We start from the raw sequence: 26,837 nt of genomic DNA, 5'->3' as shown, positions 1-26,837 counted from the left end.
AGAGCAAATTAATGTCTCCTCGCCTGCTAGCAGTTGAAGTTTTTGAATAGTGGCTCACAAAGAGCAAGGTGACACAGCCGTGTTGAGGTTAAACTGAGGGCTAATCTAATGGCTGTAAAAATCGCTCTGCTTAACTGCCGCACTAAAAGGTGCTTTTAATTTTAAAGCAGGTGGGTAGCAAGCTGTCACGCAGTGCCGGACGAGTTGCCAGGCGAGTCCTCCTGCTTTTAGTAATCCATATGGCGCCGTTTTGAATGAAGTTGACTATCAGATGGGGTTTATCGTTGTTACAGTGCAGACGCTACTGGTACATGACGGTTCTGGAAGTTAAAAATAGAAAGTGTGTGCGTGTGTGAGGAGGACGGTCTCCAATTTAAAAATACAAAAAGGTTTGTACACAGATGTTAATAGAGCTGGATGGGAACAGCACAGCACTCGGGAAGTACATGCTGTTAACGCACAGGAGATGTGAGTCAGACTAAAGACTAAAGAAAGCAGAATCCAATGCTAACCCTGGAATTCATGGCCTTTAGGTAACACTGCTCAAACAAACCCAAAAGCACCAGAGTAAGAGTAGCACAGCAAGCGCCTGAAGCGGTTGCTATACTGAAACATAAGGTCCTACATACAGCACTGCTGCAGCTCTGACAGCCTGAGCAGCTAGTTCAGCTGCTGATTCTGAAACTGTGGTAAACCATGACTTACGTAATCATGACAAGCACGCTGAAGTCAACATGCCACAATGACCGTAGCGGTATCCCACTTAACCCACTGAGGTGTATGTAAGGGTTAACTTTCTCGCAGCTTTAACCACAAAATATTCCGAGCTTATCTTGCAGAAGCAGCCGCATGTTGTCACAGCAAAGCTGTTGATGCATCCACAGCCAAAAGAAGTTGATCTTTCCAACAGACAATTCATCAAGAGCATGTAGGGCTCTGCTATTTCAGCAATATCTTACGGCTGTCCAGTAACCACATGGATTCTGTTTATATTGGATGATTCGGAAATGCACAATTTAACCAGTGGAAGGAAGAGGAAGTCCCCAATATCCAATACTACTTATCCAGATATCCGCTAGCTATGCCAGATGGCCCAATAGGCAGAACAGTTGTCAGATAATAGGTATGGGTTTAGAGATTGGTCGGCTATCTCTGGCTGAACCCATCATAATTTTGCACAACAGGAAACTCTCTGGGTTGTTTGTATTTCTTGAAAGCAATCACAATCATCTCAGGCGGTGCTAACCCGAGGACGTAGATGCAAAATAAGGGGAACTTCTTTTGGTGGAAATGAAGTGGGGGAACCATGGCTTAAAAATGGCCAGTTCCAATTAAAAGAAGTAGTTAATGATAGAATGCTTGAGACCTGCCTTGTTTCAGTATGTAGGGTTAGGGTTGCTTAAAGCTTTTGTTTGCAAATGCTTGCACGCCCACTCCAGATCAGGTGAGTGGATCTGTTGGTTTGGTTGCCCTCTTATTTTTAAGCAGATCAAGAGATTAAAAAAAGCTGTCTTGTGATCTTCCTGGTTGCCGTCATGAAAGCGCAGACTTTAGCTTTCAGTAAAAACATGCCAAAGCCTCATGTATGATTAATAGATCAACCCTGAGATGGGAAGCATTTCTGGCACAGAGTACATTTTAGCACTAACGTGCCTTTGCCAGTTCTCGATGCTTTTTTCCTCCTAAGGAGAGCAAATGCCTTCAGCCATTATTCCTCTTAGTTTGCAGGGACAGGAACAAAACTGCAGGTGGGAGCCACTGACAGAGAGCAGGGCAGGAAACGGTCGCTGGGGGACGATAGTTTGACTTTTGAGGTCAGTCGAGATCTAAAATGTGAACGTGGTATCAGCCCTTTGGTCACAGTCGGGTGAATTCCCTCAACTATTCAGTAAAATTAGCCGTCTTTGGTCCGGTGGGCCGATCGGGTCTCGTGAAGCGCTTGCACTGTCCCCCTCATTACCTTACTTATGTAAAACACTAATGGGACCATTCCTGTGCCAAGAATCCTGTCCGATCACCACCAGCAACCCCCCTTCTAATGTGACAGTGCCGATTTATGCCTCCAGGCTGCAGGGCATATTAACCATTTGGGACAGTGTGCTGTCTTGTACCCACTTTCATCTGTAATAACTCAAGGTAAGACACTATCATATTTCATCCCCTCTGCGCATCTTAAATGATCTCGCTTACTTTTTTCCTCCCTTGCCCTGACTCTTCTTCACCCAAACTCCCACTACCTTCATTTCTCTTTCATTCTCTTCCCTCCTCTCTCTTCATCTTTATCTCACTCCGTCTTCCCCTCCCCTCAGGGCCTTGACTCATCTGGAGGCTTGCCAGGAATGCAGATAGGATCGCTCGCAGATGTACAATAACTTGAGGGGAATAAATATGCCCTAATTGAGAGAAATGATGTAATATTGATCCTAGGGCCTCTGAACCTTTTGGCATTGTTGGAGCGTTCTACCGAGCCCGTGACATTTAGAGGGATGGCTGGTGTGTATGTGAGAGCGAGTGTGAGATATGGGGAATAGGTGTTGGTGAGGCTGTGCTGTGTGAGCCTCTTTTTCTTTGAGAAACTAAAATGTGTCTCGGGTTTGATGCAAAAGCATGAGGCGACCTGAGTGCAAGCGAGACGGGGATGTTTTCCTGCCTGCAGAGTGTACCAAATATAACACCGAGCTGCTGCATTGCACAGAGTCGTGCTTTGAAGATGTGGGTAATTTAAAAGTGGGAAAATATCTGCATGTGCCGTCTGTACGTGTGCCATAAGGGCTGATGAGTAGCTTTTACACTAGAGTCTAGTTCCAAGATGCCTTTGGGGTTTGGGGCGGCCTCATCTATAAAAGTTTAAATTCTGCACACATCAAAGCCAAGGTGTGTGGGTTTGAGGTTTTTTTTTAGGTATGTTGCTCCTTAGATACATATTGTAAAATTCAGTGCATCAGACGCACTTTTAATACATTTTTTTCATCTAAAAAGTGGGCTGCGTCCTATATACCGCTCCGACAAATATACCAGTATAACATGCAGATAAGAGGTATTTTACCCAGACGATGCCGACGATATAAGCTAGCTAACGCTTTGTCACGTACATGCGACGTCATGATCGCCATTGCAGTCGCTACCCTGACCGGCGTCAGTGTTACGGGCGGGCCGGCCAGTGAGGTCACTGTGCCCCCTCTGATGGTTGACGCAGGTAAGAGGTGTGTGTATGCATGCACCTGCAACCAGAGTCTCGCCGTAGATTTTAGTGTTGTCAACATTGTCGCTTTTCGTTGCCTGTGGTGCCGACACACCAGCGCGCAGTACACGTCGCAGATGTGATTGATTGGGTCTGGTTATGCTGCATATTCTTGAAAATTCTCACCTACTGGTAAACAAGAACAGCAATCTTGCAGTTTGTATTCTGTAGGTGGGTTTTAGATCTGTTTATTATACCTGTAACGTTAGCTCTCAAGTGTTTTATTACGTACTTAATGCCCGCCCATCAGATTGGTTCTGGCGCCGACACTGACCCTCACAACAACCAACATTAACGTAAGCTGATAGCCTAGCTTGTATGTGTTATGAAAAAATTGTTTTAAATAAAAATAAATTGAAATAGTGTTGAAATAACTTGTATGCACATTTTTTATTAATAAATAGCTTTAGAAAAAATTTTACTCTCTGGGATACGCCCAACAACAGACCACTTCTTATGTTCTGGTGTGACTTATATTCTGGATTTTACGGTACATAAACCTGACTGAACCTGTCCTGTCTGGTGATTGATGCAGTTTGGTCGGATTTGCTAAAGGGGAACGGGAGTACGTGCGAACCCTGGCATTATTTTTTCATAATTTCAGGTCTAAATGAGCAATAGGTAGAAAAGTTTTCGTACTTTAGTCGATTGCCTCAGCCAGTAGCCACATTATGAGCTGTAAGTGCTCTGAAAATGAGCTGGATCAAAGTACACCCACTAACACTGCCACTTTGATCCAACATATTATTTTGTTCACAAAATAACAAAAGTAAGTGATGGAGGCAGGAAAAGCAACTCCCATGTTCTGCAAGGTAAAATGAAGGTGTGGCTCAAAAGATTGGGGTGGTCATTACTGCCTGAGGGGCCACCGCCAGCTACAGTAATCTACTGGATCAATCTTAAAACCTTTCGTACTTTCTAAGTCATAAAATCCAAAATTATGTAAAAATAGGGCCCTGATTTTAATACAACTTTATGGGCTGCCAATGTACTTTTTTACATCTACTAACTTTCTTCTTCTTTTTAGTTTGTGTTTTAATGTTTAATACTATTAAATGTAAAGCACTTATAATATCTGTCATGTGCGATATGAGTTAGGCTACAAAGTTGGAAGGTGTCATGTGAAGACAACACATGACTTGCTCCAAGTGAGAAACACAAAAAAAATCAATAAACCCTCGTGTGATCATCGAGTCCTCCTGACCCTTTGACATTTACATCGTTTCTCCAGGACTCCTGCTATTTACCTTGAACATGATCTATCACACACGTCCATCTAAATGTGGCGTGGAGTGCATTCACCCCACAGCAGGACATCCGAGACGTCAATATCAGTCGTTAAATATTGAAAACGGCGCCTGAATCAGTTTGAGGAGATCCCAAACATCCCAACATCAGAAGATTAAATCCATACAGCTACAGGAAGAGATCTGTTCAAATGATCAACATTCATAGATTGATAAAAGTCAAGTAAAGGTTATACACTTCAAAAGCATCTGTTGGATAGTGTTTCAACAGAGTGCTGAAAGTTGGCTGTCTAAGTGCAGTCTTTCCTCACAGTGCTCAGATTCAACATGAAGCTACTAACAGAGGGAAAGAGACGGGTCAACACTCTTCCAGCCTAATACGAGGCGTAGAGGAAATGGGAGTCTAACAGTGCAGGCAACCTGGCCGGCAATAATAAAAAGAATAGGGTGGTAGCTCATTACCAAAAGAATGCAAATTATAATCTGATGTGGCTCCGACTCAAAGTCAGATTCAGGATAATGATGGTTTTGTTCTGAGGTATCCTCTGTTCAAGTCATTAGACAATGTAGCTCCTTCCAACAAGTGGATGAAGACCAATTTCCAGTTTACACTGTTATTACTCACCAACCAACAAATGAGGAAGCTCGACCTCTGAGAGGAGTGCAGATCGTCAGATTGGTATATTAGACGGCGTAGAACAAAGGGATGATAACAATGAGCCTGTCTGAGAGGAAGTGATGCAGGTTTTCAAACTATGTATTTAAATGAATGGCTGAAACATATCTTTCAGCATGCATATAGAAGCAACATGATATCACAATTTATTTTCCAATGTGTTTATAATACTCCCCCTAATCTGTACGGCCGTATTGGTCTGGATATAAGACATGTTTTTTTAAATCTGAAAAAGTGTTAGTCGTCGGGATCGTCTTATATTCGGGGGTCTACACTTTTAAATGCCTGGCAAAAGTATAAGTCGCACACTCAACCAACACAAAGGATGTAAATGTAAAACAAATTGCACATACACCCTTAACCAAAAGTATACCCTGGTAACAAAACACCATAAACACTCTTTGTTCGTTTTTTCAAATAATAAGAAAGTATATTAACACAACATAGAGGTAATAACGTTCGGTCCATAACACAAGATATTCAGTCCACTTTGAAACTTCAAAGATGTTTCATAATTTCCTTATTTTCTGCCCGCAATTAACTCGGTTCATTCAAACAGCGGTGGTCAGGTTATTGAGGCGCCCCTCATGACTGAGGCCAGCTGTCACTCACAACTACAGAGCCACGGGGATGAAAGATGGAGAGAAACAAATGGCTTATAAGTAGATGAAGTTAACCAACAACTGAGGCAGTCCTCCTGTGCCCTTCGCACCTTGGTTAAGCTCTTAGGAGTCCGCAAAGACTGGACCTGCCCTCATCGGCAAAGAAAAACGCCGCAATGGGCCGCCATACCGCCACGTGCAGTCTTACCTAACAGAGACAACAGAGACAATCGCACTATGGTCCTCAAAGTGGTTGCTTCGAAGAGTTATTTAAAAGGTGAAAGTCTTTAAAAGGGGGGTCGTATTATAACGAGGTATTTCTGCTCTTACAATCCCAACTTGGATGGGTCTCCACAAGAAGTTCGGACCTGGCCGCAGTGAATTTTTTCCATTTGGCCAGAGTGATGTTAGTGTGGTCGGCCACTGACGTTGGGGGATAACGTGCTAATCCATGTCTGAATTCAAATTCATCCCAAAGATGATGCTAATTGCTCCCAGTGGATTTTGAAGCAGGACTGCTGCAAAAACAGAACCCTGAATCGAGGGAGGTAGCAATGGGTTTGTTCACAATTTGTTGCTGAGCTACCGCCCATCATTAAACACAAATAACACATTCACTCCCATCTCCCAAAGGGTTCCACAAGGCAAATCAAATACAGAGGAGCAGGAGGACAACGATAGAAGGCAGTTTTGGGGAAAGTGAATAAATCAAAAGAATTTAATTACTCTGACGGATAAAACCTCGTGGGATGCATCGATTATTACAATTTGATGATGAATAACAGCATGACAAAAAAGTGAAGCCGCTGGCTTCCAGAGTAAAGCGTTTATGTGAGAGAATTTAGCAAAGAGACTCAGACACCATCACCTTGTTTTCTCTCCGCTGCAATTTCAGGAAACTTGCTGCAGTGTCGTAATGTCAAGTGTCGGGGGATGAAGTGTGATATCTCCAGGAAGGAGGCAGTCGAAAGGGCTCCAAGTTTTAACAGCCAATCAAAATCACAGGGGAGCTTGCTGCGTATTCCCAAAATGAACATCACAAACAGAGTGACACAATGGTCAGAAATTCAATCTGAGGGAAAAATAAAATGTCAGGATAGGTAGCCGAGTGAGGCGGCAGGCGACACGTGGAAGACAGCATCAAAGTGGGCAGCAGGATAAAGGCTCAAGAAGCAGGTTGGTGTTCCGAAGATGGTCTGAATCCCTGGTTGGGAAGCAGGGAAAACACAAACATGTTCATGCATTAAGGAAATTTAATACCCCGTTGTCAAAGGGGTTCGTGTTTACAAATCGTACACATTAGCGCTCTACTAGAAACAGACTTGCACTGCAGTTAGTCTGCTCGGCTGGACGGCAGTCAATTATTCTACATCTGCACAAGACAGAGTGGAAACAGTGCGCACTGAACTGTCAGGCTGAATTACGAACACAAACTGTATGTGATCCGTCCTACAGAGAGAGCAGTGGTAAGATGCGCTCGCTGAGGGCTGAGAGGAGCATTTAACATGTTTAAATGAAGCTTTTTTCTTTCAATCAATTATAACTGAGGAGCCATAAAAAAGGAAAAGTGCGCGCTGATTAATTGGGGCCACACATTTACTCTTCTTTCTCTTCATTCCCACAACAAGAGCTTGAAAAGTGTCTCTCCACGTTCGCCTTTCCTCCACTCCTCCCGCTTCCTCCCTCTCACCTGCCTAATTAACTGTCAGCCGAAGCCATTTACGCTTCCATATTTCATGCGAGAATGAATTTTAAAATTACGCCAAAAAATTGCCACGACCCTGGAAAAGGGGGTGCGCTGCGTTTGACATGAGCATGCTAGCCCGACGCTGAGTGAAAGTGATAGGGGCTTTAACAGGCAGAGAATCAAGCAGGTCTTCATGTATTATGTACACAGAGCTGCTGAGTGGGGAGAAGATCAATGGCTGCAAAGGTGGAAAGGGAAGATTAAAAAATAGGTTCCGACTAATCCTCAGTCGCTGAAAAATCTAAATCAAGATGAATTTTTTATTAGATACAGTTAGCGAAGGGGGAAAGGTCTCGGAAGATAAAAAACTAAAAATAATCTACATCAACCCCCAAACAAGAAAAACAGTACATTTCTTTGAACCATTATTCCCTGTTCACTCAGCTATCAGGTAATGGATTTAGAAAATCACCATCACCCACTATGAAACACTTAATCACATGAAAAAAGCCAGAGAGGCTTTTATCCGTCATCAATTTAAAGCTACAATGATTTGCGCCTATTTTCTGATTACCACCTTTTACCTCCGCGTATCCAGTTGTGTTCATCGTCCGTGACAAATTTACTTCAAAGGAAGCCTTCATCATGACCCATTTTCCGTTCCACCAACAGCTGAGCTCTCGCCCAATAAGGCACAAAGCGGGAATTTTCCCATGAGCCCTTGTGCATCAAAAGCTGGTATAGCAAACGGAGGGGGGGAAAAACACACGGCCGCTCTGAGGCAGTCGAATCGGAGGCAATCATTTGAAGTAATGCTAACATCAACTTGAAGGTAATAGGACGAGAGATTATGATTGGTTTCTCAGAAGCAGCACTTTGATGCATTACTGACTCATTACAGCCGAACAAACACAAGCTGCATCCGCGTTGCACCAGATAACCAGAATAGATGTGATCAGTGTAATCACAGTGACGAGGCACTAAATAGGCTGGAGGACAACAAGCAGTGGACATGACTTTCACACCCACTCAATCACTTCCTCTTTCTAACTTGTCCAATGACTCATCCTGGTTTTCTATTATTATGATGAAACTCCAGGTCCATTCACAAACACAAAGACAGAAGAGATGTCATTAAAAAGCTTGTGGTGTTCTACACGAGAATTAATTTCAAAGGGAGGTATTGAGGATCAATACAGCTGCTATGTATTAAAAGGTGTGGCAGAGATGTGTTGTGGCCGCACAGGACACTAGAGAAGGTTTGTTACAGTAAAAGTGAAAGTCCATGCACTTCCGTTGTATTGGGGCGGAGACACACATGTCAGACATATCTCAGAACCTGTGCAAATAAAGAACAAACCATGCATGAAGAGATACCAGCATGAGCAAGATGGACGATGTGATGTGATCAGAATCAGTTATTGAAAAAAAAAAAAAAACTTGTGGCTTGAATTAAGTGCTGAAAATCATTCTGAAAAACTAAGCAACAGAAAGGGACGTATGACATGGCTATCCTTGCATTCATGTGATGTCGGAATAATCGGGAAGTTAGGGACTAGGTAAGGGTCTTGCCAATCTTGGACCTGATGACGATATAGCCTCTAGGGACAACGGTGAATGGTCCGGTTTAGCCAGCAGTTAGCGATAAACGAATGCCAGCCAAGACTTCCTTTTCCGTGCGCTGCATTGTTTACAGTCTAGTTAGCAGCTTGGGAAGTGACCGGGGGTACACATTGCAACAAAAGAAGCAACGTAATTTCTTTGTTCATTAAATCCCCTGGAGGAGGGCTGGTTCATCTGTTCGTGCTGAGTCTCAGTTTCACTGTAAACAGTAAATTACGCAGAGGCTGCACTCTGGCTTACTTCAGCGGGATGAAGCCGAAAAATAGATTTTCTTGTGATTGATTTTAATTCACGGCACTTAAGTTGCATGATACAGATTATTAAAAAGTACAAATGAAGCTTTGTCAGGTCTGTCCTCAAGAGGAGAAGAAAACTACTTTGAAGTAAGACTTTTGTTGATCTGATCGATCATTTCTGATGCATTCGAGGAAGTCGGGAAAAGTAAACACTGAACGGCTTGTGTGACACAGCGTCAGGGAATTTATCTCAAATTGAAATGTTTGACCTAGAACAGATTGTTAGCTGTTAGCATGCAGATGTCTGTTTATAGAGATTAATAAGAAGCGTTGTCAGACGCTGATGGGAGCAGGGATGTCATTACGACGGATTGCGTTCTGCCTGCTTTGCTCTCAGACTGTTTTTCCTGAATACGCCGCAGCCTGCTGATACGGGATTGGTCTATACAACTCGGCGTGCTACAAACAGATGTAGGATAGAGATTTGGTACTTGCCAACTTAAAAATCCTGTCCTTATCTTAACTAAATTAAAGGTTGGATTGAAGGTGAAAAATAACTGAACTCGGGAAACGACTTCCCATCTACAGAATTTGGGGCGCATTTCAGTGCAGGCATAGTTGTACTAATAGAATAAGATCAAACTATCCTGAACTTATCAAAACAACAGATAAAACTGGAGGACATGCTGAGTGTGCATTAAAGAGAAATAGTAAAACAACAAATGAAAATGGGATTAGATCAGAAAAGAGGGAGGAGCCGAACAAAAATATAAAAGTTAGGAACGTCTCTTATATCAAGCAAACCACGATGATTTTCCGACACCATGTGACCTCAATATTTCCAACATACTGTAGATGCACACCAGGAAAGGAATCTGCATTGCCACTCAAATTGAAGACAAGTTAAGAAGAAAGAGACCAACTTTAGGATTTTGACCCAGTGCTGAAGTGAAAAGCAAACATATGGCACAACACGTTTCATGGCTGGACAGAAAGTGAGCCACTGAAGTCGGGAATAAAACATGTCTCCTTACCTATTGCCATCTCGATGACGCTCATTTGGCTCTCTGAGGGGAAGAGGATTTTTGGCGGCTTGTCTGTCAGGGGAGCTGTGGGAAGACAAACAGAGAGAAAAGAAAGAGCACACATTAAATTCCAAATCCTCTTCCCCCGGTGGACAGTGGGAGTATGATTTATTCATTAAAGAGCACAATAAAAGGCTGCGTTAAAAAGGGAACAAATACACAGAATATAATATTTAAAAAGTGGACAGAGAGAAAAAAAACCGGATAAATTACTATGAGTGAGAATTATTCATTCAGAGCTTTAAAACATCAATGCACATGCTTTCAAAGCAGCAGCTATCGCTTACACACTCCTTCTAAAGCGAGTGTGTAAGCGATGATATGGCTGCAATACAAACTGTGCTGTATATACAGCAGCTGTGTGACTAGTCAACCATCTCTGAATCTACAGTATACCCCAAGGTAGGAATCATTCACAGCTGCAGTGGACATGGGAAGGGTAAGAGCTGCTGCAGGAGGTGCAGCATTTTCAGCTGTGTGCGGCTAATATGAATGGAAAACGTAGGTTCTGGAAATACTACATTTACTACTATTTAAAGGGCCAGTTTGCCGATTTTCAACCTCAGTCCTATCATGCTATCATGGGGAGCTAATGCCATGATGGTAGGAAAAAATGCAATTTGTTTCTGTGCCTTTGGAGGACGCTAGCTGCTTCTCCAACGGGCCCTGGAAAACCTCTCCTCAGGGAGCTTGCTAAAGCAGTGGTTCTCAACTGGAGGGTCGGGACCCAAAAGTGGGTCGCGGAGCTGTTTGCAGTGGGTCGCGGATGTGTGCTGCTCTTTTGAAGGACATCCTTTGATGTGCGTGCAGTAGTAGAGTAGTTTAGTCACACTCCATGTATCCTATGATTGGATAATCCTGCAGTTACATTCATGATGAGTCTTGATGAGTCCTACAGTAGTTACATTTATGTTGCCGTTTTTAGCATATTTCTGTAGAGGCAATATCTTCTCATGCACTGCCACCATTTTGCTTGACTATTATACTGTTGTGTTTTGTGAAGTTGACATACTGTGAGGATTCGTTCGGTCTCAGGTCCAAACTGCACCATTGTTCTTTAAATAAATCTAAGTGGTTGAAAAACTCTGAAATTTGTGTTGCGATTTGTCACTAAGAAGGTGGTGTCGGGTCCTGAGGCCAGACCAGCTCAGAACCACTGTGCTAAACTACACTTCCTCAATGTAGGACGCCCGCCTCTGATGTCATGTCTCGTTCAATTTCGTCAGGTTTGAAATGTAGACTGCAGACCTGAAGATTTTTTAGACGATCCACCGGTATATTCTCGGCAATGTGGAATGGACGAAACCACGAGCTGTTTGTACAACTTAATCCAGAGCTAAGGCGCCAGTTTCAAATATCATAGCTTCCATCGATTGCAGAGAACGCCAGCTTTGACTTTGGGAGAACTGCCCCTTTAAATGACAATAATTAAAGAAAATATGTGAAACAAAATCTTTTACAGCCAGAACGTACAAGCTGCTGATTTTAAACTTGATCACACTTATATTGAAACGTCCCAACTCCCTTTTGAAAATACACCAACTCCAATTAGACAGCTGCTGGGTAACAAAAGACATGCACTTAGAGGCTCCTCATTATAATGATTCCCTAATTGGTTCTAGTCTTCAAAGTGGCATCAGAGAGGTTTCCCATCTCCGCACGCTTGGAAATGCTCGGAGGGACGGGGCTTGTTTCAGTACAAATGACTTGTGGTTTGACTGGATCGCTGATCGCTGAGCTGGACCTGGGAAGAGACAGAATGGAGGAGAGTTCTCCAGCTCCTACATACTCCACTCCTCTGGTGATGTAACTCGCCACAGCAGAGTGTGTTAGCTACAGTTGCCTGTTAACAAAAGCCTTCTGGCTAGTTATCATCTCAACAGCAGGAGATCAACACAACAGACTGTTTTGTGAGTAACTCTTCTCCTCCTGTATGCACTCACTTATTGGTCATTAACACTGAAAGCTCCATGTGGCCTGTAAAGGCTCGTAATTGACATCTTAATCTTTACATGTGCAATCCCTGCGTGCATGCTTTCCTATCCCAACCGCTGACCATCGCTGCTTCTCTCTGTGACTCAGCATCAAAGCATGTCATGCTTGTTTCCTCACATAACATGGACAATTCACCAGAGGGTGTTGGCGCATAAAACTAAACTTCTAAAGGCCTAATCTTCAAGGCTCTGCTTGCAATGACAATGCAACAAGAGCTGTGTCCCAATTCGAAGGACATATTTGAAGGCCGATTGCGTCACAGCGGCGCGTCCAAGGCTGTCCCATTTTGAAGGCTACTTCTAAGGGTGCATCCTTCGCGGCCCAAGGTATCCCGAGATTAATTGCATGCTAACTCAAACAAGATGACGGACTACTAAACGGCCGAGGAATACACTTTTAAATGTTAAAGTTTTTAGTTTCAACTCAATCGAATAGCTAGCAATACAAATATTAAAGATAACAAAAGAGGCCTTTGAAATAATAGTTACGTGACATTAGCTAGTTAGCCTGCTAACGTGCTAGCCACCTGTTGTTTGGTGTGAAACAAAACTACAAAGATGGCCGAAGCCAAACAAACAATAACACGGAGCCCGAAGGATGAAGAGCTTCAATGATAGAGAGCCACGCGTGGGGAAGGCCAGGGCTGAAAATGCACCTAGTGAGACTGGCTAGGTGCTCCCAGGTGCACCGAAGCTACGCCTCCCAGGGGCCTGCAGTCAGAAACAAAGAAACACAAAGCAGGCCCTGCAAAAGCCTGAAGGCCATCACAACTATGACAGGAGCCACGTTTGGTGACAGCTGGTGACACAAACAGGAAATCCTCCGTAGACCAGAGCGTCTCATTTCAGTTCGGCTTTAGCGTCTACACGGGCTACGAAGGACGCGGCTCACGAAGGATGTGTCCTTTTGTAGGATGCGTCCTTTTGTAGGATGCAGCCCCTGAATAGAGACAGAGCTGATGACTTAATTGGCTTGATAAAGAAACATATGCATTCTGTGGAACATGGTGAGACTTAATCTCAAATGGACAATTTGCATCAAAAAGGTCAAACAAAAATCACAAGGACCACATATTGAGTGCAGATATTTAGCAAATACATTTAGATAGTCCTTCCTTCGTTGAAGTCCACTCACTCATGCAATTTGAAGAACACTTCCATCCTCCTGAGTTAAAATCAATTGACGAAAAATGAAGGATCATGGGTTAAAAGCAGGGAGTAAATGTGAGCTCATTAATTATAAATTCAGAAAAAGAACCATTAGGTTTCCCGTGCCTGCCGTGTTCCTACGCGGAGCAAAGAAATCTCATTACCTTAATTACCTTTTTCTTGATGAAATATGCTCAGATTATTTTGTTTCATTAAGGCCTTTTTTTCCACCCTGATGGTTTTTCTTACACGAGACAATGCTGAATTTGGAGAGAGAGAACGGTGCACGTGCGGGGATGTGGCTGCGTGTATTTATAGCATCATGAAAAGAGAGCTCTGCCGGGGATACAGACATCAAACGTGGAGCCACAGCTCGGTGCTGATACTGTTAAAATTCCAAAGTTGTACATCATCTATTAAAGATAAAACAAGCGCAAACAGATAAAGGATTGGCCTTTAACGCTTTGATACTGAAATAACTAAAACATAATTGTGATAATGAATCAAATGTGTGCAAATACAGAACTGTATACTGTATGTATTTATGTGTTAAATCTTTGTATTTTCAACAGATTTTATTCACATTATAGAGAAGCTCCCAGCAGCTGCCTCCAGTTGCACCTGGAGGTAGAGAGGCATCATCCTGTTTGAAGTTACACAATCGACTGCCAGGATGTTAAAACAGGAAAAAGAGGCATGCAGCACAGGTTGAAAATAACCTGAAAGCTTCAGAGCTGCTCCTTAGTCATGTGCTATTTTTACAACTCAACTACACACCCGTGTTTACCAAACCAACGGGTCTCTCATTGGATGGACAAAAATGAGGCATGAAAGAGATTAAAGATTTGCTCCAGAGTTTAGACGTAGCCTCCTGGCTTCACAGGAGGAAGGGCAGGAAGAAAGGCCATAAAGCTAACAGTGAAGAAACACAAAAAGGTGGAGCATTTAGCCTCCACATTAGCCAAAAATTAGGGATGCACGATATTGGATTTTATGCTGTTTTTCCAACCCTTTCTGCCGATTTCGATACCGATATATTAAACACGTTTCTTTCCACCTAATTGCAGAGAACATAAAGTCTCCCCTGTAGTGGAACTGATATCCTGCCAACACTTATTGTAGTCTGCAAAAACTGCCATACCGCAGACATCTTGCACCCTTCTTCACACTTGACGGTCACGTTTCTGAGCTCACCTGAATGCAGCATCCCTCCTGAAACACGGCAGTGAGGGAGACATGCCCGGACTTGTTTACTGCATCTACTGCAGAGACATCAGTGATCGCAGATGGACCCTTTTTATTGTGTGTGCGTCCATGAGTGTGTAAGTTAGTTTTGCACTGATGTTTATGTTACTCTCTGTTAGCGTCGGCTTTGACCGCGAGTGTATTTTCGGCGTGTTTGATGTTGTTAAGCCGGAGTTAATGTTGTAGCATTACGTCACACTTTTTTAGGGAATCATCGAGCATTTAGCCAGAATTAAAGCGTTTATTGGCGGAGAATATCGGCAGAAAAATTACATATAAGCCGATCTGTCATTTTCAAGCCATTATCTGCAGATACCGATAACGTGCCGATAATGTTGTGCATCCCAAGCAAAAATCTGAGGGAGAAACTTTGCAGAGGAGAATTATTTTTTGATATAAAATCTCTCAAAGCATGACAGCCATAGGGAACTCGCACTGAGACTGAATTATCTCCTGTTTCTACCACTTTCGCTCCTTGAAACTGAGGCCTTGATCTCTTACGTCCTTTGCCTGTGTCCTTCCAAGCAAACAGGATTTATCTACTGAGTCTCAATTAGAAGGGCATGGCATGCACTGTTTGCAATTCAAACTGAGAAGATGGATGTATTTCTCATATTTCATGCTCGGACAGGCATCGGGAACACAGAGGCCGTCTCTCATTTTAATTTGGATCCCGGTTTTGATTCGGCTGAGCCAGCTGAAGGTGAAATCCCAAACCTGGAAGGTAATCAAAGTTCTGGCACATTTTTTCCATAATCTCATTTTACAGCTTAAGGTAACAAAGTCGGCGAAGGCTGTTTAACTCTCGTCGAAATTCTGCCCTTCATCCAAAATCAAGGGCACGCTGCTGAAACGCTGTTCGTTAGCGGGATCCCACGGCGCCGGGAGGCACGCAAACACACACGTTCACACACAGACGTACAAATTTGAGATGCATTAGTTGAGCTGGCTGGTCTTCAACTACAAAACCATAATTCTGCGGTGGGTTATTATGAGTGGGAGTGGGCAGGCTTCTCGCTGAGGGGCTAGAAACACATTCATCCTGACCTGCTTCCCTACACACACACATTTCTCCACACACACACGCGCAGAAGAGCCTGACGTAGGTATCAGCTGGGGAGCAAATCTTTAAAGTGTCCCTCACAGGCCCTGTGATCTGCTCTCGCTGTGATCACATGATGATGGATGGGGGGATGGAGTAATGAAAGAGGAAAAAAAAGAGACCTCGTTCTCTCCCATTAACTCCACCATCGCCTTCCCTCCCTCCACCACATGTGCGCGTCTCTCGCTGCGCGTCTTTGTCGCTCTGTCCGTCGGCTTCTCTCTGGGGTGCGAGAGAGGGAAGATGAAAAGGGAGGGAGCGGAGGATGGAGGGAGGGAGCGGGTTGTGGTCCTCTGTTCACACCTCATTAAAGAGCACTTCAGCAGACATAGATTAAGAGGAGTAGTGTAAGAGTGTGTGTTTGTGAGTGTTTGTGTGCATGCGATCGTTAAAGGTAGGAAAGTAGTTTGAGAAACCTTGTGAGTCATACACGGTCCTGGCATGTTGTGATTCGGGTTCAATTTGACTCAAATGTTCAACTTTTATAAGCTGTTTAAGTTTCATTTGAACATAAAATAAATATCTCTGACGTTAGAACAGAAAACGCCGCCTTGGTCACGCTGCGTAAAGACCTGTGCGTGACGACCTTCTTTAACTGCTGCAGCTCAAACACCAGCTGTCAGCACAGACAGTGTTTCCGGCTGTGTGGCTTCTGCAGGGGCGGAAGCAGCTGATCGGATGGCTTTACCTATTAAACATGAGCTCCAACATAAAAAGTAAGAGGTTCTGCGACACACGTGCGCTGCTCAGGAAGTCAGTGAATGGTCTTTTCAGCAAACGCAGCGTTAGGAGTGGGACAAAATATGGATACAGCAGTATATCATCCTCCTGAGATGTGCAATACAATTATCAACAGGCTTGCGGCAAATATCGATATTTTAATTTAGAGATATATGGCGCTTGAAACAGATTTCCCTGCAATTTTGACTCACTAATTCATGACTCCTCATGATGGCGCTTATGACATGAGTGAGGGACTGGAACTTAATTGGCCGAAGAAGAAGTTGACAGCAGCATAAAAGAAGAAGAAGACAGCGTGATAACGTCGGACAGCAGAGAAAATAAGTTCAGAGATGCGCCATCCAATTTAAAATCCAAAGTACTAATTTGTTGTGTTCAATAGTTCTGTAAATTTGATTTACAACGTTGTTAGTGCTAGGAATGCCTGCACTATATTCTCCTGTGTCAACACGCATATTTAAAATTCCAGCAGAATAATGCAGGAACAATTAATCAACGTCATTGATTTGCAGACCATTTATGAGACAACCCTGTATGACTACAGAGGTGTCAACAAAAAAACAACTAACTTGGCGGAGGGTTATAATGTTGCTCACCGTCTGCACTATGTTGTGGTGACATGATTCTGCTGCACGTGACCGACTACAGCGGGGTCACAGGTGAAAAAAGCTGCTGTGGTAATTCGGCTTAAAGGGGAGTGGATCGAGGGCGGGCAGTGAAATTTGGGCACAACAATGAAAAGAGCGACTCTCACCTATGACTCGGTTCCCATCGTTTGCACCAAAGAGCCGTTCACAAGAAGATAGTTCGCGAACGTCACAACACTGCTTTCTGTGAAACTGACACCAGATTGCAGTGACTAAATACATGAATCCTGCACTTGACCTTTTATAGGGGCAATTTGTATTCTTCAGTTAATCAGATATCATGATGTATCATTATATGATTGTCCTGCAAGATATCAATTATTGCAGAATCGCGATATTATCGTTGCTGTGGGCCATGTATCGCGTATCGTGAGTAACCTTGCGATTCCCAACACGAGTCAGTGTGAATGTGAACGCTAACATGCTGAAGTTTAGCAGGTAAAATGTTAAATATGTTGGAAAACAGAGGAAGACTTCATATTAAAAACAGAAGTATTGATGGCATATCACAAGGAAGTATTCTGTTTTTGTTTCTTCTTGTCAGAACAAGATTAAAGATGTGCAGCTGGGAAGACACCAATCAAAGAAATGATATATGAATTAAACTTGAAAACAGAATTAATAATGATCAGCTCAAGCCAAGCAGCGGCCTAAACTGGACTGAAGCTGCAGGAGCTCCAGAGCAGTCGGAGGGAGCAGAGGTTTGTCAGGGACTGTTAAAGTTTTGAAAGAGTTTAATACGAGTAGGTATTGCAACATACGATTATTTTGTTCCAAGTATTTTGCATATTTCTTCTTCATGGCTTAATATGCAGGTCAATCGACTGGAAAAGAGCCACTGTAAATTCTTAATGTGACCCCAGTTGAGCGAAAAGCGCTTTCATTACCAAACAAAAGAACGGGTAAAATGTTCCTTCAGCAAACAGATTTCACAAACAGCAATGACTGCAGAAAATGTGCAGACCGCTCACATACACAGAGGAGAGTGAGGCAGCCCTTTTCCTGTGCCGTAAAGTTTTAGCTACATAATTGTTATTTTAGCAGCGGGGCCTTCTGGCTGTTGCCCTGACACACCTGCCTGAGGGCAGCGGGTGAAATGGAGCAGAGACAGGATGAGAGCGCTCTCTGATCATCTCTGAGGAAGTCAATGGTTCAACTACTAAAAGAGCAAACGGAAGCACGCTTTAAAAGCACCAGTTATTTCCAACTCATCGAATATGGCGGCTTGGACTGTGGCCCAATGCCATTCTGTACCTTCAATATATGATAATCTTGGCACCGCTTTAGTGTCATTTCTGGATGCTGTTTTCTAGCTTATTATCGGGATATGGCGTTGAATTCTGGGGATGTAGTATGAAGACTGGGAGAGTCTGCTTTGGGTGGTGGTTGGGCTGAAAGTTACAGTTCAGGCCTGTACAGTAACCACATAGCAACATTTAAATATTTAAATGGCTTACAAACACTCTAAGTGACATTTGTAGCTGCATATTGCTCACTTGTTTGCAGCTTTGGAGCACAACATGTTTTGCTTTTCACCTGCCATTCCCCCTCATCCTCAAACCCTCCGCTCCACCTCCTGCCAAAGCTCTGCTGGCGTTAGATCTGTAGACTGTGTAGGATATTAGATTCAGCCGAATCCACTGTCATGTCTCTGTAGCCATCCTGAGATGACGAGCGCTTCGTGACATGGCAGGTTTCGGGTTGCTGGATGGGTCCGTTTGCTGCGGCCAGGAACACGATGAGCAACATTATGACTAAGCTGCGGCTTTCAAATAATGCACGGCTGGATTTGAGGGTGTCAAACACGGCCCACAAATGTCTCTTACCCCAACCACGTGCATGGAAATAAGCCAGGATGCTTCCAGACGACTGTCCACATGTTGCAACAAAACTGGCCGCACAAGGCCTTGATTTCTTGCACTCAAACATCCAGTTGTGGGAAAGCTGACAACTATTCTTATCTTCTCAAGTGCTAAGATGTCTCTCCTCACATTTTCCTTCTATATTTATGTCCAGTCAAACACCTATGACCTCCATTTCACCTACAGGACCGCCGCTTGCCGCCCCCAGTGACGAGAACTCCACACACACAGCCGTTTCAGAGCAAGCAGCACTTCTGGCACCAAGCAGATCAAATTCTCCCTCGCCCATTCCGATATGCAGTCGAGATGTGACTGAACCCTTTGTGAGCTTTGTTGAGTCGCAGCCACTTGTTATGATGGATATTTTTCGAGGTGCGAGAGATAAATCTTTCATCTGAGAGAGGATGCTGCTTGTTAAAAATGAGCTAGATGCTGTGGGAGACTCCCTGAAAGCGTGGAGAAATATACTATTGGAAAAAAAAACCGAGCCCTAAAGAAATGACAGTGCAACACTCTGAGGAGACTTGTTGAAAAATACCAATAAAGAAACCCTGAACAGAACACAATAAGGGTGTATTTCCTTATTGAAAAAGGTGTTGCTTTAGAAGATCCATCAAAGCAATTGAATAGGAGAGGGCTCCGAGGATGGGACGATGCATTCAGGGGAAATCACATAAATCATATAACTGCAGGTATTGGGAATAGCTTGAGTGACTTTGCTCTCCAGTGGAAAACAAAGACCCTCCACGTAATTACTCAAAACGCTCCTATATTGTGCGCTGAGATTTCTGCTGTAATGAGACGTCTTGTTAAATCCGCCGCACACTTTTTAAACCTTGAGCCACTGTAAACATTTGCACGGCTGAACAAAAACTGTCCGTGCGGCGATCATGTGCGACTAATCATGCGCGGCTGAGAAAGAGTTGCTTGTTAATTAGAGAGGCCTGTACTCATTATTCACCTGTTTCCTCAGCGGGGGGTTGGGGGGGACGCCCGCTTTGGAAATGTGTTATTCAGTCGACGGTGAGGACCGTGGGAGGTGGGCGAGGAGGGAGGGTGATATGTTTCAAGTCGCCTGGCCTAAAATATCCCAGAGGGGAGGAGTTGAGGATGAGTCAGAGAGAAAAGAGACGGTGGCGGAAGAGAAGGGGAGCTGCAGGGAGGCTTTATGAAAAGGGTTGAGAGGGAGGATGAGCGGAGAAGATACAGGAAGTACAGCTGATGGGGAATGTAATGTAAAGACATTGCTGCGTCCTAAACAGCAGGGAATGTACGAGTGTATTTGCGGTCAGTTTGGGTCATTGCTTGGGCGTCAATGAGCAAGCAGGAAACGTGTGCAGCAGCTTCCTTCCTAATTGCTATTCTATCATGTAACTCAAGCAAACACTTCATTGTAGGGTGAGTCCATTAAACCTCAATTAATGGTGTTCAGTTGACTTTGTTGTAAGAGATCCCAAAGGCCAAAGTGCCAATGTCCAATCAGGAACTAACACCTATGTCTCTGCCGTCGGGAGCAATGTGAGGTTCAGTGAGTTGCGCAAGACATGTAGACTGTAGCAGTCAGGGATCGAACCGCCAACCTTCCAATTGGGAGAGGTCCGACTCCACCGCTGAGCCACAGCCAGGCTCGGGCACTGTATCGGGCGTTTTTTTTTTTGTTTGTTCTTTCTTTTCATCATCATCAGCAACATCAACAAGATCAGTATAGTCATCATCATCATGAAAATCCTCGCCAGCATAAACTACATCCTCAATGTCATCATCATTACTATCATTAAGGTCAGAGGTCATAAAGAGCTGGGTCTTTAGCTTCTTCTTAAAGCTGACAGGGACTCTGCGCACCGAATGGATTTTGGTAGCTCGTTCCACCACCTGGGACTACAGAGAAGAAGAGTCTAGTTAGAGAGTGAAGGCCCTGTTGTGATGGGAGTACCAGGCGCCTTTCATTGGCGGGACGGAGTGTAGACCTGGATGAGGGCGTTCAGGTAGGCAGGAGACGTTTTTGTTGCTGTTTTGTACGCAGGGTTTTGGATTTGATGCGAGCAGCGACTGGGAGCCAGTGGAGGGATATGAGCAGTGGAGTGACGTGTGCTGTTCTGTGTTGTGGATTATCTGCTGAGGTTTGAATGTGCATGCAGGACGGCCTGCCAGGAGGGAGTTGAAGTAATCAATGCGTGATATAACAAGAGCCTGTTGCAGCAGTTGTTTTGCATGCTCTCAAAGGTAGGGTCTGATCTTCCTGCTGTTGTACAGGGCAAATATTTGTCAAGGCAATGTTAAAATCTGTGGTTTGAACTTCTGTGAAATAAATACAAATGGGTCTCTAGATGATTAACACAGCCTTGATGCTGCGCACACTTCATTTCCTCTGGGTGTTTGCATATCCTGACTTCTCACTGGCATGAAATGTTTCAGTTTCTGCATGTAAAAAATAAATGTTTTTACACATCGAGAAATTCAACTTCTTCCATCAGCACAGATGATCAAAACTTTGTTCTAACCCAATCGCACGGTGGTGAAAGCTCTTATTTTTAGCATGAGGCTGTACATGACTTCTAATTGTTGCATAGCAACAGATGCATGCGCTTCCTCCATACATGCCTCTGTAAAATGTCTCGTTTGAAAACGAGGAGCTTGGATGACACGGGGTCCTGCGGGGGTTATAAATTACATGTGATTACATGACACCTGGTGGAGTTCTGTCCTTTAAAGCATCACATATCAGTGCTAACATGTGACTTTTGACTGAGGCTGAAATGTCAGCTGGCCTTCAGGAATGATGGTGCTGATGCTGAACTAAACATGAAGGGATGATGAATGGTCTTTAGATGAAATCTTTAAATGAAATGGGTTCCTTCTGATGGAAGCTGAAGTAAGTTGGTGACACTGTAAAGAAACAAGTGCAATCTCTACAGTGTTACCTTTTAAACACCATAGGAGCTCGTCTCTGTCATAAAAACACAGTAAGTAGATGCTCGTCCCAGGCTCAGAGGCACTAAACTGTGTTAACATGCATGTTTATACTCTTTCACCGCCTCCAAAGTACATTAACATTGTGTAAAGCTTTCTCCTCTGCAGGGGAATTGTATTCTTGCAGCTTGAAAACAACAGTGAGTGTTTGAAAAAAGGAGCCAGAATGGAAATATGTCACAGAAAATTCATGAAAACGCTGCACGGAGCAGTCAGCGAGACAGTTTTTAGGACAAATTCTTACAAGGGAAGAGAGAAATAATGGAGTTAAGCACACAGAGAGAGCAGATTCTTCTCCGTGAATATGCTTCTGAATGTAATACAGACACAGGCCATTTCTTTGAGGCAGAGTTGAGGAAAAATGTGCTATTGATTCATGCACTTTCTTGCATATACTGCGTTCTCAGCAAGCACTGCTCGCCGTTTGTCTTAGCTTTAAATTTAAGTACTCGAAAGGCAGTACTATGTACTTCTCTGTAATTAAAAAGAGAATTAATCTTGAGCTCCGGCTGTCATAAATTCCCTGATTTTTCCCCCAGCGTGCTTCCCTCGATAAATATATTCGGAGCAATCAATAGTGGTATTACTATGTATATATCGCAGTGGGAATCAGCTTGGCAGGTTGCCTTTGGCAGTGCTACACTTCCCGCTTTGCCCATGTTAGCCTCCAAAATGGCCGTCTCCAGTTCTATATGAGGACTTGGCTGCTGATGAGGGAGCAGTGGGAGGAACATGTGTGCGAGTCGTTGAGCAGAGGCTTAAACTTTAAAAAGAAAACGTTGTGGAAAAAATGGACTTTTAATGCCTGCTTGGGCAGGAAAACGCCGGAGAAGGAGAGGAGAGGAGAAGCAGCTCCAAAGTGACAAGTTCTGCTCGCTTGAACATTTGGAATAAAGTGAAAGAAAGCTGTAATTAGGCAGATGTGTAAACCAAGCCTGTGTGCTGTAATTAATCATGATTGTGTTAATTACTCTTTGTTTTTTTGCCATAATGAGGAGTAAAACGAGACAAACAGCAGAGGGAAAAACAGAAAATGAACGGTCTTATGCCAAATGACGCTCTGCAGCCTTACAGTTGCTATATTGAGATCTCATTGCTGTGGATATTAAAAATGCCAATTCTCTCCCTGCGGCGAATAAGTCCTCTCTCATTCCGGCTACCCCACTATAGTGAATTATGTCTCCGCTCCGTCTGTAAAAACTTGTCTTTTAAGTCCATTATTTCCCTATTTTCCATAAGCAAAGCCACGTCTGATACAATCTTTTAATTAAGATTTTACAAGTTGCTTCCTCCAGCTGAAAGCAATGATTTCTCTGGTGCTACAGAACGCTTCCCAAGGACAAATGAGAATATCTTTGTTCAGTTTGGCAGATCACTCATCTTGCAGATCTCATCTGTAGTGCCGACTACTTTTTTATTTACTCTTTGTGGTGCAGGAAGTGCAGACAATATAGTGGGGTTCCCTGCAACCCCCTCCCCTCTAATAAAGACAGAGCTTTAGTAAAGTTGTAATCAGTGTACATTCAAATGACAGACATAAGACTGGCTGAGCTGCATTATTCAAACTAACCATCTGTGTTACGATCAGTTTGAAGCAAGCTACAATCTCGATATGTAAAAGTTTAGCAACAACTTCCTCCTCCACTTTTGCCATTCATTTAAAACCAATGCTGGTTAGCCTAATTGTGCTTTAATGCAGCTTTTCCAACTGGTCAAAAAACCCGCTAACACCCGGCTTAATAATTATCTCCTCGGCTCCGATCGGCATTGATGGGAACAAAAAACTTGTGTCGACATGCTAATCTTCTACCCCTTTCCGGCGTGATGCTATGCTCCATCAGTAACTTCTGCGACTCCTTGTCTCAGCCAAAAATTCTGCCCATCTCCATCCGAGCGGAGCTCGAACATTGGCGCTGAGTTTGACAAACAGACTGAATGACTAATAGATACAATAAAGACCTAACCACCGTAACATCTTTTGTTTACTAACCCTGTCTCCAGCACATTTGTGACGTCAGACGGTGAAGCAGCAGAAAAGAGACTGACAGGAGGATACTTTACTGGCAATGGGAAAATAGACAATCTGCATTTATTAGCTGGTCTTGCCAGGTCTGAAAAACCTGCGTCAACGTGCTAATTTTGGTGGGAAAGGGGTATAAGAGACCTCAACAGGAAAAGTAAAGAATCAGCCTTTTTTACACACAGAAGCTGTGCACAGATCTAATGCTTCTAAGTACTTTGATGCTCATTGGACACAGTGAAGAAAAAAAATTGACCGTTAAACTGACCGTTAAGAATTTTACCCGGTTAATATTACCAGTTAAACTGTTGTATTTTCTTTAATATACATATACATTTTGGAAATACATTTTGTTGTCGTTACCTGAGCTGCGCCTGAGAGGAGAGCAAAATTCAATTTCACCTAAGACAACAACGACAATGTTACTTGTAAATTGTGCAATGCAGTACTTAAATACAGCGGTGGTACAAGCACAACACAATAACACATGAGACGCAAACATCCACGAGCATCCTGCCCACAGCACACGGCACAAGAAGTGCATCCTCACACCATCTTAAATGATCCAGAAGTGATTATGTTTGGTTTTAGCCAAACATTCAAGAACACCTGTGTTTCCTCTGCTTCCTTGTTGTGTTGTTCGGCAAGTAGCAGTCTCTGTTGTTGCACGGTGTCTTGACTGTACCACAGAGAAAAGAGCTGTCACGATGCAAAGTCTTGAGGTTATTTGCCTCTTTACATGCTATACATTACGTCCCCTGTGTGCACGTGTAGTTCAAATAATTCACACTTGCATGCACAGGAGGGTTGTTAAATAAGATCATATGAAAAAGCACTTTGTCAGTGCTTACACAAGCCACCCACAGGACATGAACCTGAGTGCCAATCATCAGTATGAGTCAGCGTGTCTGGCACTCACCACTGATGAGCTTTTAAAACTAAATTGAGGAAAATGATTTCATGTCGCACAGGGAGAAGTCTTCAAACTCATTGCGATGAACACACTGTTAAGCATGGACAAACAGTGTCTGTAGGAAAAAAACTGTCTGGTCTGAGCTGCGACCGCAGCAGATGGATGTTTGAGCCAATATTATAAAACCAAAGTAAAAGTTGGAGGATCATTTTGCTTCATTATACGTTTGATCTTGGTATTTCCTTTGTATCAACTATGTTAGCAACAATTTAAATGGAGTACATCAAAGTTAGCCAAGTCATCTTTTGGTATTAACTCAAAGCTGTAATAAGGTTCTATTGCTGCTTCAGGACACAATGCCAGTGATGTAGAGTCCAGGACGCGAGTCTCTGATTGGAGAGGAGGACTCAAACCTATTTATTGATAAGGACTGTTTGATTGTTTTTCTTCGTTTTTTTTAATAAGGCCCGAATAATTTATTCAGTTTCCAGGATGTGTGTTCACCTGCATGCACATTCGCCAAGGTCTCCCCTCCTCTCGCCGAGCTCTCCCCTCTTCTCGTTTTTTATTGGACCGGAGTCCGCTATTGCAGCGAGGTAAAATGTCGTCACGTCGATTCTTAAAAGGAGCTCCATTCCATGTTGAAGATGGAAGACTGTCGTACTGGCAGAAATAGCTCTGCTTTCTGCAGGTAGTTGCGCAAGTCGGGGTCGTTTTAGCCCTCTGACGTCCACGCTCACCCCGGTTCAGCACGGCTCTTCAGCTCAATGAGGACGCAGGATAGCTGGCTGTTTTCCCTGACGTGACTGACTGACAGCTGACTTTTTTTCAGGTTCCGCTCTGCGAGTACATTTTACTTCGCCGCAATAGCAATAAAAAACGAGAGGAGGGGATTGCTCGGCGAGAGGAGTTCCTGCCAGGATGCTTAAGAGGCACAAATCTGAGCTGAGCTTTGCTTCTTAGATTTTACAGCAAAGAAAGACATGTTTGATATGTAAAAGAACCTTGGAGGAGAAGACGGGGACAAACTCAAACTTTAACAGACATCTGTCCAGGATGCACCCAGAAAAGTAAGTTAGATGCTGAAGTTACTCGGACTGTTTATAATGTTACCGTCAGCTAGCTGCTAGCTAAGTTGGACTCAGTTAATGGGGACTCGTCTCGGACTCGACTGATTCTTCTCTGGTGACTCAGACTCAGGCTTGAACACTTGGGAGTCAAGGTTTGGTGACTCGACTACAACACTGGTGAATGCATGTTATTCCTGATTGGAAGTTGAAACAAAGCAAATTTATCCTTGAATTTTACCATTTCAGAGTTCTACACTTTTCCAGACTTCTCTGCAGAATGTTTAGACCATAATTGACATTTATGTTAATTATTATGAATGTACAAATAGCTCGATGTTTATAACGGAAAGAAACAGATTTAACTGCTATTACATCCTAACAATGTACGCTATTTTGCCATGCGTTTGATTTGGGATTATCAAGCCAGCCTTTGAAAAATTACACATTTCCACTGTGGCTGTTCAGACAGTTGAACAATGTTCCACTGTGTAACATCACTGCCCAATGAGGACGCCCAAAGCATCTCTCTTTATTAAAGAGCCAAAAATGTGTTTAAAATAACTCATCACTGAAGAGACCCACATGTTCAGACAAGCTGAATGTTTGTGATGCTGCTGTACGTGTGTGTGCAATGAAGAGAAACAGAAAGAGACACTCCCCTTGTTCTTACTTCCACAGTTATCCGGACCTGGAAATGACTCAAATCAAACCACACTGCCTTGAAAGC

General features: G+C 43.4%; 1 protein-coding gene across 1 annotated transcript in view; it reads right to left on the bottom strand.

Annotated features, from left to right (window-relative positions):
- LOC138603388 (interleukin-1 receptor accessory protein-like 1) overlaps positions 1-26,837 on the bottom strand; it is a 288,278-nt gene that overhangs the window by 114,366 nt on the left and 147,075 nt on the right. Inside the window, exon 5 of the mRNA XM_069675137.1 lies at positions 10,347-10,421. Within this exon, the coding sequence (XP_069531238.1) occupies positions 10,347-10,421 (75 nt within the window). The remainder of the gene's footprint in view (positions 1-10,346; positions 10,422-26,837) is intronic.

This window comes from Semicossyphus pulcher, unplaced genomic scaffold (assembly GCF_022749685.1).
Source record: "Semicossyphus pulcher isolate SPU_LCO1_2020_fin unplaced genomic scaffold, fSemPul1.0.p SCAF_24, whole genome shotgun sequence".
NCBI lineage: Eukaryota > Metazoa > Chordata > Actinopteri > Labriformes > Labridae > Semicossyphus > Semicossyphus pulcher.
This window is presented reverse-complemented; position numbering and strand designations above follow the sequence as displayed.